Source organism: Dipodomys spectabilis, unplaced genomic scaffold (genome assembly GCF_019054845.1).
Source record: "Dipodomys spectabilis isolate Male_0828 unplaced genomic scaffold, ASM1905484v1 ptg000264l, whole genome shotgun sequence".
NCBI classification, from domain to species: Eukaryota; Metazoa; Chordata; class Mammalia; order Rodentia; family Heteromyidae; genus Dipodomys; species Dipodomys spectabilis.
The window spans coordinates 7,235,612-7,248,779 of record NW_024870941.1 but is presented as its reverse complement, the minus strand read 5'-3'; the positions used below and the strand labels follow the sequence as shown (position 1 = coordinate 7,248,779).

Below are 13,168 nucleotides of genomic sequence, written 5' to 3'. Positions count from 1 at the left end.
CAGAGCCTCTTGCTTTTTAAAGAGTGGTCGTGTGACCTGAGGTCATGTGCTTAGAGGTAGCAGGGGCCGTGGAGACAGGGCCACGGTGCTCGGGCGGTGCACCCCACTGCCACCCCATTGCTACCTGCTCCTGGGCTATGGCAAAGGAGGCCATTAAGTCTGGGGTTGTTGTCCCGTGGGAGCTGCCACAGGGGAGGGAGCCTCGCTTCCCTGCCAAGCTGGCATGTGGATCTGAGCACGGTGACCCAGTTCTGCCTGCCTTTGGGGAGCCCCGGCTCCACTCCGGAGGACCAGGATTTCCTGTGGTTGCTGCTCTGTCTCTCGGAGCTGCACAGGGACGGCCCAGCGCTGGTGGAGTGTCCGGCCCCGACAGAGGGCTGAGGAGCAGCGGAGCAGACCATGGTGCAGGAAGCCCTCCCCATGCTCTGCGGCCCACGGGGCCATCAGCAGACCAAGGCCCCAGGACCACAATGCCACCACCCAGCATCCTAAACTCGGCTGCACACCCGGCACAGGGCCAGAGACCACCAGCCATCAGCCATGCTGGAAAGCACACGCAGGGGAAATGGTGTGAATCTGGAGAAACACCTGGCGAGCTCCATCATCACCACCACGAATTCCTTGACCACGCCATTAACCCCAGTGTCACTGCTGCACATGTGCCGTGCGGGCCTGCCTGACAGCCACACCTCTGTCACCTCCTTGGATCTGAGGGCATCATCAGAAGTGTGCATGGCACAGGAACCCGCAGAAGCAGGGAACAGAACGAGAGATGTCAAAGGGATTCATGGTCTTTATCACCGTAAGGCTGCGGCCGGCCTCTGTGAAGCAGCCTCTGGTGTTGGTGTTTGCTCCTCTGGGTCAGGATCATCTCCCATTGACACGAGTGGTGTCCAGCCATGAGCAAGCCCATCCTGTCCTCCCACAGACCTTGACCCCAGGGCCCCTTCTATGTGCTGGGGAGGGGGTGGGAAAATCACAGGGAGAGTCAATCACCTGTGCTGGGGACGGGGGAGGGGAATCACAGGGAGAGTCTTAAGTCTGGTCACAGCAGAGGAATCACCAAGATTACAGAGGAAGTGCTAACGTCTGCCTAGTATGAAGAGTACTGTTAGCTTGGGAGATATTCTGACGAAGGAAATTATTTGCCCGTATCTGTCCCTGGGGACTGCATGACTCCAGTTGCAGGGACTTTGGGATGGGGCCAGGAGACCCCGTGGGTTCCCGTGACTAGCTCTGTGGCCGTGATGGGATGGGATCGCTCAGCCTGCAGAGGCTTTGTCTCCTCGCCTACAGACAGCGTCAGGAACACCTCTCCTACCACACAACTGGGTGGGGATGGAGGAAACACCTGAAGCAGGAAATTATAGCATGGAAAGCCCGTGTGGCATCATCAGCGATGCCCAGAGACTGCTTCCAGCCTCTGTGAAGGGCAAGAGGAAAGCAGGGTTTGGTAGGAGTGGATCTCCCAGACTGTCTGGAGGCCGCAGCAGGAGTGTGGAGACAGTGTGGCCACCTGGAGCTGACAAAGCCAAGGGTAGGAAAGGAACGGTGTGCAGAAGTTCCTGCAGACCACCCTGCCCTCGCCTACCGCGCCTGTGCGGAGAGCAGGGACCTGCGCCCTGGCCCCAGAGAGGGGCTTGGGTCATGGTGGCTCGTGTGAGGAGAGCCTGGCCCAGCAGAGGTCGGTAGGTCTGGGGACAGCACACGGCTGGTTAATGAGGATGGCTGTGTTCACCATCTCTCCTGCGGTCACCTGGCCGTCCACAACTTGCTCTAAGACCTCCCTAAATGTGCTTTCTTTCTTTTGTTTTAATTTTTTTGTCCTTTGTTCCACCCAGGGGTCACCTGGAAGAGATGGGCCAAATGGACCGCCAGGCCTGCCAGGATCCAAGGTTGGTACACACTGCACTGGTGGACACAAGGTCAGGAGGCGGAGGCACAAGAACACAGAGATTCTCAGTTGCTGGGCAGTAACGTAATTGACTGCCCGGGCCATGGATCAGATGTGGCTGAAATGTCTGAATCTACAAGTCTTGTCTAGGAAAGCTCTCTCTAAAAGCTAGGGAAGTATTTGGAAACCCCAGGCTTTAAAATCAATCTAAGTATGTATTTCATTTGCATAAAGGATAAAAATCCATCTATGCTTCCTAACATGAGGGACTTCAATTTAAAAGATATTCCAATGGGACTCATTATAGCAGGATTATGGAGGTTAAAGAAGTTGGTGACCAAATACCAACAAGTACAAATTTAGTATAAATACTTCAAATGAATAAACATGGTATCAATGTATATATAGATTTTTAGTGAACACACACAGGTTCAGGTAGGCAGGTGAACTGTCTTTGACAGGCCACTGTAGAAACCATTGCTTGATTTGTGGGGGAATTCCTTGTTCTTTTGGATACACGGACTTAGAGCCTTGACATTTTCATGACAAAATACAGAATACATGTGCATACAACTCATGCAGGACAGCACCGTTCTCCCGTATCTCGCAGGACTACTTTATGTTATCAAAAACATGAAGGCACACCTCCTTCCTCTAAGTCTTTCAGTGAAGGGAAGTGGCGCCATTTTGACTCCATTGTATGCTGCTGCTGCTGCTGTTAGAGTTGTGGAATGTGGGCTGCTGTGGGTGGTGGTGAGTCTTCCCGTGTTGGCTGCCATCTTTATTTAACTATATACGAGGAGCTTTGGAGAGCACCCATGCAGGACGACTCCTCTTCCTTACCCATCTCTAACTAGCCCTGGATGCAGTGACTCCACTCGGGGCCTGACTCCTCCTCTCCTGTTAACTCAGCTTTTCGTTCTTTACAGGGAGAGCCGGGAGAAAGAGGCGAAGGCGGCCTTCCAGGGAGGCCTGGGCCCCGGGTATGTCTGCCCCTCGCTGTCATGCTTGCTACCCTGGATGGGCTGTCGGGGGCTATGGGGTAGTCTCACCTAGTTGAGCACAGAGTGGGTTTCAGCTGGGACCTGGCAGGAAGCACAGCTGGTTAGAAAGGGGCTGTTCAAAAGCTAGCGGGGCAAGGGGTAGAGCGCTAGCCTTGAGTGAAAAAGCTCAGGGACAGAACCCAGGCCCTGAGTTCAAGCCCCAGGACCAGCACCAAACAAACCACACCAAACCACTCTCCTCCTACTCCTCACCTCAGGGACATTTTTGTGCTTATGCCAAGAGGCAGAGCAGAAATTGGGGAGCACTGGCCCCTCACCAAGTTCTTTCTCCACAGCTTCTCCTTCCTCTTGGGATCCCACATGGAATCTTAGGTTTTCCTGATGTGTCACATAACCCTCAGTGGGAGACGGAGCTCCGTGTTATTTGGAATCTTAGGTGTCTTAAGGCTCAACACAAACGGTTTAGCCCGTATGTACTCTTGCGGGGCAAGAGTCTGGTTTTGGCAGACAATATGAGGGCGCATGGAACCCCTCTTTGTAGGGATGATACACACTGCGCTGCCTAGGTTATGACCTCTGGCCTTTAACCCATGCCTCGTATTAGAGAATGAGAGGTTGTATCTGCCAGGGGCTGTGGATGTACAGACCCACCAGGAAGGGGCAGCCATGGCCGGAGATATGCATGCAAGGTGATGACATTTGTTATTCTCTCTCCAGGGTGAAGTTGGGGAGCAAGGCCTGGCAGGCAGACCTGGAGAGAAGGTGGGTCATTCATGTTTTCATCAATTCATCTAATTCATTCATTCACTCATTCATCCGCTGGTATATGATAAGTCTTTCTACAATCGTGCAAATGCCAAGCCTTGAGTCTGTTGGGAGTTCACTGTGCTCATTTATTTGCTCGACAATGGGGGATGGATGGGAAAGAGCTCCACTGGGCATACTCCAGCGAGTGGGTCATCTGGTATCCCCTGCCCACGCTGCTCTGCCTTCCCTGTGACTTCCACCAGGCCTGGAGATCTGTAGACAGGCTGACCAACCACAACCATGGCATAGGACCCACAGCCTGCCCCGGGGAGGCCTCCAATGAGCGCCTTGTGGACAGAGCTGCCATTTTATCCTCACAGGGAGAAGCAGGTCTCCCCGGTGCTCCCGGATTCCCAGGTGTGCGGGGACAGAAAGGAGACCAGGTAAGGCTGGCTTCTCTTGCCCCAGGACCATGGAAAGCAGCTGCTGCTGGGGTCTTAGCTCTTTGTGAGGAGGTGATCATTTCGACTGGGGGAATAGAGTTGTCCTCAGATTTGATGGGAGAGAAATGGGAGGAGAGTGGCAGAGATTCTGAGTGGAGACAAAAGGACCACAGGTAGGAGGTACTTTGGGGAAGAGCAGAGGATCCTCAGGTTGAATGGTAGCAATAGGGGCTTGGAGACACTGCCTGCCACCTGAAGAATTATACTTTTCACACTTAGCTAGCAGGAGCACCATTGGGTTAGGCTTTGCTCTGGCCATTTCACTGCTAAGGCATGGCTGTGGAGAGAGGGAAGAGGGAAAGAAATGTACATGTTGCTCAAGATCACATTGCCTTCACCATTAAGCTTTGGTTTAGAACGTTTTATATTTGTATCTTCCATAATAGGGAGAAAAAGGTGACCTGGGAATTCCTGGACTGAAAGGAGACCGAGGTGAAAAGGTAAGAGCAACTTCCTCTCATCCCGATTGTCTGGTCTCACTGGCTGCTGCTTCCTAAAGTTGGGTATTTTTACTGAGTGCCTTTGTCCAAAGTGCCAAAGTATGACAAAGTTTTTAGGGAAAAATAAGTTAGATATAAACTCTGGAATTGTAGTAAACTTCAAAAGAAAGTAATCCACCCATCTACCCATCCATTATCTATCTACCATCCCATGTATCCATCAATCATCCATCCATCCATCCATCCATCCATCCATCCATCCATCCATCCATCCATCCATCCTTTTGTACTCATAGGCTTGAGATTTGCTTGAGTACCTCTCACATGCTGAGTACCATGTTTGTCCTCATCATGCTCAGTTTCTCTCTCTGAATATAAGCACAGCTGTATAAGATAGATATTAGTGATACATTTGTTCAGGGGAGTAGAGGCTCCAAGAAGGTAAAGAATTTGCCAAGAATCAGATCCCTTGTACCCTGATTACAGTGTCCTCCTCCTACATTGCACATGTCTCTGCTTTGGGGATAGGCTTAGAGTCTACCTCACAGTCCAGGTGTACTCTGTCTCAGTGACTCCATTTGCTGAGCCCTACTGTGTGCTCTGCCGTGCACAGGCCCTCCTTCTTCTGTAGCACTTGGCAACATCCTCTACCACATGCTAGGAGCTGTTCATGAGCAGTGCTCTCAGGACAAACAGAAGGAGAGAGAGCCATGAGGGGGGAATTCATGGATGGAAAGTGCTAAGGGTAAGAAATCAGAGGTAGCAAAGCACTCCCAGGTAAGTAACAGCAAGGAGCCAGAAAAGATGAGGAGAGGGAGCTCTCTCCAGAGCCCAGAGAGCCTGACGGTCACCCTGCCCAGACAGCAGGGACACAGACAGGACCAGCCTGTGGCCTGCTACTGTCCCGTGGCCTGGCGGTGCCCCTCCATAGCTCATCCTGTCCCTCCTCCTCCTGCTTCATGCTCAGCCTCTCTCCAAACATAGTTACTGCCACAGCAGCTTACACATGTGTGCACGCACGCACGCACACATGCGCGCATACACTTACCCCCCCCCCCCCCCCCATCTACACCTCCCTCAGAACCTGGCTTTGTGGAAAGAGCCCTGGTCCAGGAGTCAGAAAGGCAGCCTTGGGGGACTGGGAAGGTGGCTTAGTGGTAGAGTGCTCACCTAGCATGCATGAAGCCCTAGGTTTGATTCCTCAGCACCACATACACACTATAGGCCAGAAGTGGTGCTGTGGCTCAAGTGGTAGAATGCTAGCCTTATGCCCAGAGAGGCCCAGGGACAGAGCCTAGGCCCTGAGTTCAAACCCCAGGACTAGTAAAATAAATAAATAAATAAGCCCTAAAGATGGCATTGGGTTTTCACCCCACGCTTCCCTCTTCTTACCATCAACTTGACTCTGGCTTTGCAGCCAGATGCCTCTGCCTGAGGTCCTCAGAAGGAAGGAGTAAGCGGCCCGCTGTGCCAGAGTGATCTGGGCAGACTCACTGTGCGAAGCACTATCTTGAGCACTGTCCATGTGGAACCCAGTGGGCCCCCAGGGCAAGGGAGGGGTCTCTGTTGTCAACAATGTCCCCACTTCTGAGAGAAGGAAGTGGAGGCCCAGAAAAGCTAGCGAGCTCCTCGTCCCGGCTCTCATGAGACCCAGTCCGTGTGTGTGCTGCACACATAGCCTGTGCTGCACACCGGACCTGACTGACTCTGGGCCCTGGGCGCTGGGACCCCTCCCACACGGTCCTCGCCTCCCCCCTTCACAGAGGATTGTTTTCCCAAGTCCGCCCTCCCTCCCTGGGGTTCCCAGCCCTCCTCCCGTTTGGCCATCTTGGTACTTGCTGGTGTGGGTGAGCCGTCCAGGCCTACTGCTTCCCTGGGCTTTTCAGAAATGCCGTTTCTATGTGAAGAGCCCATTTCCAGAATGCAGAAGCAGAGGGTGAGCAGGGAGCGGCTCGGATTCTGTGACAGGTCACACGCAGGCTTCCGAAGAGCCTGGGCTGCCTGTCCACACCTCCAGAGATTGGCAGTGGTACACGATTTGTTTCCCCTCCCGCCAAAACTCCAGACTGAGGCATTGAAGCAACCCTGCCGCCTTCTGACCGGCCTGCGTAGGCCCCCTCTGCCCTTCCCTTCATTGCCTGCCCTGCGGTCCATTGCGCCCCATCGGGCACAGACGGGACAGAGCTGCCCCGGCTTCTGGGGGGAGGAGGGGGGGCGGGCAACTGGGAGCTAAGCACTCACAGTAAACAGGATTGGAACTCAGTCTGTCAACTTTAACCCGCATGCCACAGGTCTTTTAAGGCTTCTTTCTCTGTGTGGTAGCCCCTCCACCTGCCTCCTCTGCCCACCCATCCTTCCCTGCCCTGTGCCAAGGCCAGAGGAGGGCGCTGTTTCGAAGGCAGCTGCTGCCCTCCCGTGGGGCTCCTTTGTTCACTGACTTGCACGCACCTGTACACATGCTCTGAGGGCATGCCCGGCGTCGACCCCGGCCTGCTAGCTGGTGGGTGAGGGCAGTCGAAGGCCTTCAGGTCACAAAGCAGCCTGGGGACGACCAGATAACGCACAAGTGTCTGCTTCCCATTCGGAAGCTTCTGGAATTTCAGTCTGAGTTGAGCCCATTCAGTCTTTGACTGGTTCTAGAGTTTGTTGCTGGAGGCTTCTATGCCTTGATGTCTTCACTGGCGAGACAGGGAAGTCCATTCCCTCAGGGGACCCTCTGTGGGGATAACCCCTCAGGGGGCTGTCTAGGAGACAAGTGAGTCCAGCAGGGACTCGTGGAAACCAGAACCTGGAATTAGATGCTAGCAGGCAAAACGGTGGCACACATTTCCATCATCATAGTATTGTTGCTTAATAAAGTTATGCTCGTCCCTTACTAAGTTGACTTCATTCATTCATTGGTCCATGTAATCATTTATAGGAGGCCTCAGGCCCGGCTCTGGGCTGGTTCCAGGAACGAGACTAGGGTAGACACTGCTTCCTGGCTTCACGTGGCCCCGGTCACGTGGACAGACAGGCTGTGGCATCCATGCTTGAGGGTCTCCTTGTGGCAGTTGCCAACCTCTCTGGCAGGGGTGACAGCCTACCCTTCGTTGTTTTGCTTGTCCAGATATGATGCTAGGCTCTGGAGGCATCATTGTCTTTGTGAGTCTGCGGAGATGTGAGTTACAGCAGGTGAAAGTCATTGGTAAAATGTGAGAGTTGTTTTTTAAGCCCAGCTGACTGGACTCGTAGGCCTGTGTGCTTTACAGAGATAATCCCAGGGCCTCAGGCCCCGGACAGCACAGCCAGCTTCTCCCAGGAGAGCAGGTGGGCTCTGGGCATCTGTAAGGGAGCTGCACATCAAAGAGGTCATAAGCTGAAGGGCATATTTGTTGTTGTGACAAACCACATGCTGGCTGTCACCACATTACAGGAAAACAGCCCCAGTACCAGACTGATATGGAGAACCATCGGTGTGGGGCCTAGCCGTGGAACAGTGCATGATTTACGTAATCGATAGCTATGCAAATGTGTGTAGATACTTGGCCTGAAGTATTTTATAATTTGGAGTGTACATACCATTTATCCATCTGTATAATCTCCATTCATATCTATCTATCTATCTATCTATCTGTCTATCTATCTATCTATCTATCTATCTATCTATCTATCTATCATTTCTATATATCTAGGTAGGTACAGGGAGGGTGTTCCGGTTATTTGGGTAGAGGTAATATCAAATCTGTTCTGGCACAAACAGAGTTGGCAGAAGAACGGATGGTCATTTATTTCCCATTTCCTCTAGGGTGAAGCTGGCCCAGCAGGTCCTCCCGGGTTGCCTGGAGCAGTGAGTAGCTCTCCTAATTCTTTCTCCTCCAATTCCTGAAGCGTTGGGAACACCTGGCCAGCACATGCACACTCATGTGTGTGCACACACACACTCCCCTTAACAGCAACTCTTCGCTTGTGTTTACTGGTTTACTTTATTGACAAAAGGATGAGGATGGTGATTGTTATTTCTGATAACATGTGCCTAGGGATTGACAGTACATTTCTGCCTGGTTGCATATGGGGAAACTGAGGTCCAGAGATAAGGAGTCATTTATCCAGGTCTCATCTTCTGCCGTTATTGTCACTGGGGCAGGTACTGAACTCACTGTTTGGAGGTGGACCCCGTGGTGTCCCTTGGTGCAGTCCCCGCTCCTTGGGCCCCCTGCCAAAAGCTGAAAGCCGGGCAATGCCCGCCTCAGGCTTGAGGGAGATCATGGGCTCCGAAGGGAGATGGTAGCTGCCCTAACTCAGTGGCCAAGATCAGCCTGTGTCACAGCGTAAAGAGAGTGCCAACAAGGAAAGCAAGGGAAAGAACGGTGAGCTGTAAACAAAGGGGGAGGGTGTTCCAGATCCAGGAACAGCATTTGCAGAAGTATTGAGTGTGAGAGAGCAGAACCTCTAGAATGTTCTCAGCACGGCCTGGGAGGCTGGTGGCGAGGTGGGCAGCTCACGCAGTGCCCAGCAGGGGCTCTTCACTGGGAAGATTCCCACAAGCTAGAACATTCCTGAGCCAAAGAACGGGGCCCCTCACCCTGTCTGCACCTCTGTCCCTGCCTGGTTCAGGACAGGCAGCAGCACTGGACTAGGAGGTGCGAAGGCCTGTGTACACAGCCCCGTGCAGACTCCTCTATTCCACTCAGGCCTCTGATGCCCACGGGGAGAATGGTTCATCCCCCATCGACTGAGGGAGTCCTAGAAGCTGGCAGAAGGACCCCACACCACCCAGGGTTTAGAGCTCAGTCATGGACCCCAGAAACTCCGATCAGCTACTGTGCCTTCACGCTTCCTGGGGGCTTTGCAGAAAGAATTCCGAGACTCGGAGCTTCCCGTAGCTAAAGAGTACTTTGAGGCTGTACTGTTTCGCCTGGCAAGCTTCTCAGAGATGGCAGGGGTTTAGGGGCTGGGGCATGGCTCCGTAGTGAGTGAAAGTGCGAGTTCACGTCTTGGTGTCAGTCCTACACCCCGCCCCTGCCCCGCCCCCACACACAGAAGAGAAAAGAAAAGACAGCAGAATCTTAAAAAATGGCATGTCAGGCGCCTCTAATTTCTGTGCTTTCCTTTTCAGACATCCCTGTTCACACCACACCCAAGAATGCCGGTGAGTAGCAGTGACAGCTTGGCAGGATTCTGTGCCCTCAGCCTGGCTGGCCGTGCCCAGCGCTGGTTGGGAGCTGCAGCTCCCTCAGTCTGTCATCCGGGCATCTGGTCTTCCCGACTAGTCCTGCTAATAGGGGAATGAGTTACTCCAGGAAGCTGGCCCTGTGCCAGGCAGGACATTCCAGGATATCCTTTGGCAAGGCGTCAAGGGAAAAGACCACGCTGTCTTTGGGTAAAGTTAGGTCTGCAGTGGAACACTGGAGATTGCAGGGCATGGAGCAGTCGAGGTAGGCATGTTCCCTGGCTGCCGGAGGACTTCAAGGAGGGGCCCAGAAAGTGGGGGAGGCTTGTGGAGGGGGGGAGCAGCCCAGACGCCACAACCCTGAGGAGAAAAGTGAGAATCAAACCATCAGAGTTCCAAGGCCACGGCCACTCCTCTCCCCTTGGCCAGAGTCTCTCTCTTTCTCTCTCTCTCTCTTTCTTTCTTTCTTTCTTTCTTTTCTCTTTCTCTCCTTCTCTTTCTTTCTTTCTCTCTCTCTCTCTCTTTCTTTCTTTCTTTCTTTCCTTCCTTCCTTCTTTCTTTCTTTGTGTCTTTCTCTCTCTTTCTTTCTTTCTTTCCTTCCTTCCTTCCTTCCTTCTTTCTTTCTTTCCTTCCTTCCTCCCTTCCTCCCTCCCTCTCTCCCCCCTTCCCCCTCCCTCCCTCCTTCGCTTCTTTCCTTCCTTCCTTTTCTTTTTGCCAGTCCTGGAGCTTGAACTCAGGGCCTGGGTGCTATTCCTGAGCTTATTCCGTTAGTCTTTATGCCACTGGCAGGCACCTAGGCAGGGCCCCTCCTGCCTCTGCTCACTTCTTTTGTGTGGCGAGAGGCTGCGGTAGGCACATGTAAACTCCAGCTGGATCCCTGCCTCTCTCAACAATTTAAAAGCTGGTAAAGATCCGTCTTTGCCAGAAATGAGTGGAGCGGGTGGAAGGAGACCGAGTCAGAGGCTGAAGTCCCTGCAGAAGGAGAAGCAAGGATTTCTGAGCCCTGGAGAACCAGGGAGGGAGTCATGGAGGTCAGGCATTGCTAGGCAGCGTGGTCTTTGGTGGTTGTTGTAGGGAGTAGGGTCAGTCAGCCATGTTGTCCTGGCTGGAATTGACACCCCTGCCTGCCTCTGTGTTTGGAGACTTGGCCCCCGACGCGCAGGCTGCCTGGCCAGCTCACTGCTTCCTCCTCCTCCTCCTTGCACAACTCTGCTATCTGTGCTACTGGCCCTTTCACCTCTGTCAGGTTCCCCCAGAGGCCCTTAAGATTAAAACTAGTCTACACATCATCAGCCTCTTCTGCAAAGACTTGCTCCATAAAATGAGAGTTTCTAGAATGGTGCCCTGGGAAAGCACACAAGGAGAGGCTCGGGGTCACGGCCTTGTCCTCCACTTTTAAGTCCCGGTGATGACATCCTGTGTGGTTTTGAGGCAGCCAGGGAGCTGCTCTCTGAATCAAAGCCAGGTAATTGTGACTAAAGAAAAGGAAGTTTTCATAGCAGGCAATTGCAGGACACTCTGGGGCGGGGTGGGGGGGGGGTGGAGGTTGTCATGGTAACCCATGTTTGCATTGATGGCTCCAGATGGTGATACTGCGTTTGACTCTTCCCTGCTCTCCATGGGTGTGTGTCTTCCAGTAGTACACAGGGACTTGGGATTTGGAGGGACAGTACAATTTGCTATGCAATGAGAAGAATAGAAGATGGGAGACGAGGTGGAGGGAAAAGCTCAGCTCTCTTCCTCATCAGTGTTGAGGATGCTCACGAAGGGAGCAGGGGCTGATGGACAAGGAAGATGGCGGAGTGTCATTGCCTGGCCCGTGGAGAGCAGAGCAGGCTCTCTGATGGCGTTCAGAGATATCGGCTGGACCAGAAAGCATTTGGAGCTGGGGGAGGCGGGACTGGCTAGTCACAGGGTTAGGGATTACAGAGGAGAACTCCAGGAGGGATCCGAGGCTAGGGATGAGGGCGTGGCTTCGAAGTGGCCATGTTGGACAGGCACAGCCAGGTTCAACTCCTCTTCCTTCAAGGGAGTCTTTAGAGAGTCCAGAGATGGGCTTTGGTGTGACCGACATGGACACTGGCTGACAGTGGGTGCAACAGGAGCAGGCAGCCACGGCCATACGTTCTTCACCTGTAGATAGAGCACCTGCCTGTCCTGGGCCCCGGGCAGGTTTTAGGTGGCCTGCCTGTGGTGCGTGCTTTCTCCTTAGCACTCACGCATCCCACGCTTACCTTCCTGCTCCCTGCAGTCTCGTTCCTGACAGCGGCCTCCTCCCTGTGTGTCCCCTGAACCCTCGCTGGTGACTGAAAGGTCGCAGCCGCTCTGCAAGTCCTCTCTGTGTGAAGTGTCCCAGGAAAGAAACACGCTGGAGTCATGTCCTTGTGGAATTAGCCATGTTTCTTCCTGTTTCCAGGGGCCGTTCCAGTGGCAGGAATAAGCTGTGTCTGTGGGAATCTCCCCCTGGACACATGGCAGATGCAGTCTCATGTAATCCGAGGACAGCCCTGAGGGGTGGGACGCCACTGAGTCGGTAGTCCTGAGAGTGGCGGACAGACCCCAGGGCATGCCCCGTGCCAGCTGGTGGCCAGAGAGGAGGTTGGAGTGGAGGGTAGGCGGGAGCTGCTGGCCGGCTCCTGAATTTGTCCCTGCATTGACCGAGAGCCGAGTGAGACCACCACCAGGTGGCGCCACAGTCTCCAATGGAGTCACTAGCATCTGCCCCAGGTGTCCTCCAGGCTCCGCCCCAGCCCTTCTTCTTTCCAGAGCCTTCATTTATAAGCTTCCTGCCCGCGCAATACTCCTGCCCACGTTTGAAGCGAATGCTCATCCCGTTTCTCTGCTTGCAGAAGGCAAACCCAGTATCTCTCATAGTGGCCTGGGTGGTAATACACGTCCTGCTCTTTCAGGTCCATGTGCGGACCTTCTGCATGAATGCACTTGTGTTGCTCCTGCCCCTGCAAGGAGCCCCTCTGTCATGCCTTCTGTGTCTGTGTAAGACGTGTGTGTGGCAGATATGAAACCAGTCAAGGTCTAAGCCAGTCTACACAACTCTGCAGCGGGGTCTCTTTCACAGCTACCCATGTCTGCCCCTCTGCTGCAGGGTGGCCTAGCCTCCCACCGGCCCTCCCTCCTCCCCCCTGTCCCCTGTGGGCTGTGGGATGATCTCGTGTCCTTCTAAGCATCCTAGGAGGTGGGCCTCACTCACCCCCAGGAGTTCAGTCTGAGCACACGAAGGCACTGTCTTTCCGACCTGTCCCTTCATCATTCTGACCATGCCAAGCATGGGATTCAGCCCCAGGTCCTGTAGACAAAGCGTGGTCCCATCTCCCTCAAGAAGAGGCCTGTGACAGCCCTTTCCTCCTCTGGGAATTCTCCCCATCATCATCCCCAATGATCCACCTCTCTGCAGGTGCCGAGCTGGTGGG

The 13,168-nt window shown here is 53.7% G+C and overlaps 1 protein-coding gene across 1 annotated transcript in view; it reads left to right on the top strand.

Annotated features, from left to right (window-relative positions):
* Col22a1 (collagen type XXII alpha 1 chain) overlaps window positions 1-13,168 on the top strand; it is a 183,926-nt gene that overhangs the window by 90,160 nt on the left and 80,598 nt on the right. Inside the window, exons 25-31 of the mRNA XM_042699956.1 lie at window positions 1,842-1,895; window positions 2,824-2,877; window positions 3,616-3,660; window positions 4,026-4,088; window positions 4,535-4,588; window positions 8,376-8,417; window positions 9,687-9,719. Coding sequence (XP_042555890.1) covers window positions 1,842-1,895; window positions 2,824-2,877; window positions 3,616-3,660; window positions 4,026-4,088; window positions 4,535-4,588; window positions 8,376-8,417; window positions 9,687-9,719 — 345 coding nt within the window. The remainder of the gene's footprint in view (window positions 1-1,841; window positions 1,896-2,823; window positions 2,878-3,615; window positions 3,661-4,025; window positions 4,089-4,534; window positions 4,589-8,375; window positions 8,418-9,686; window positions 9,720-13,168) is intronic.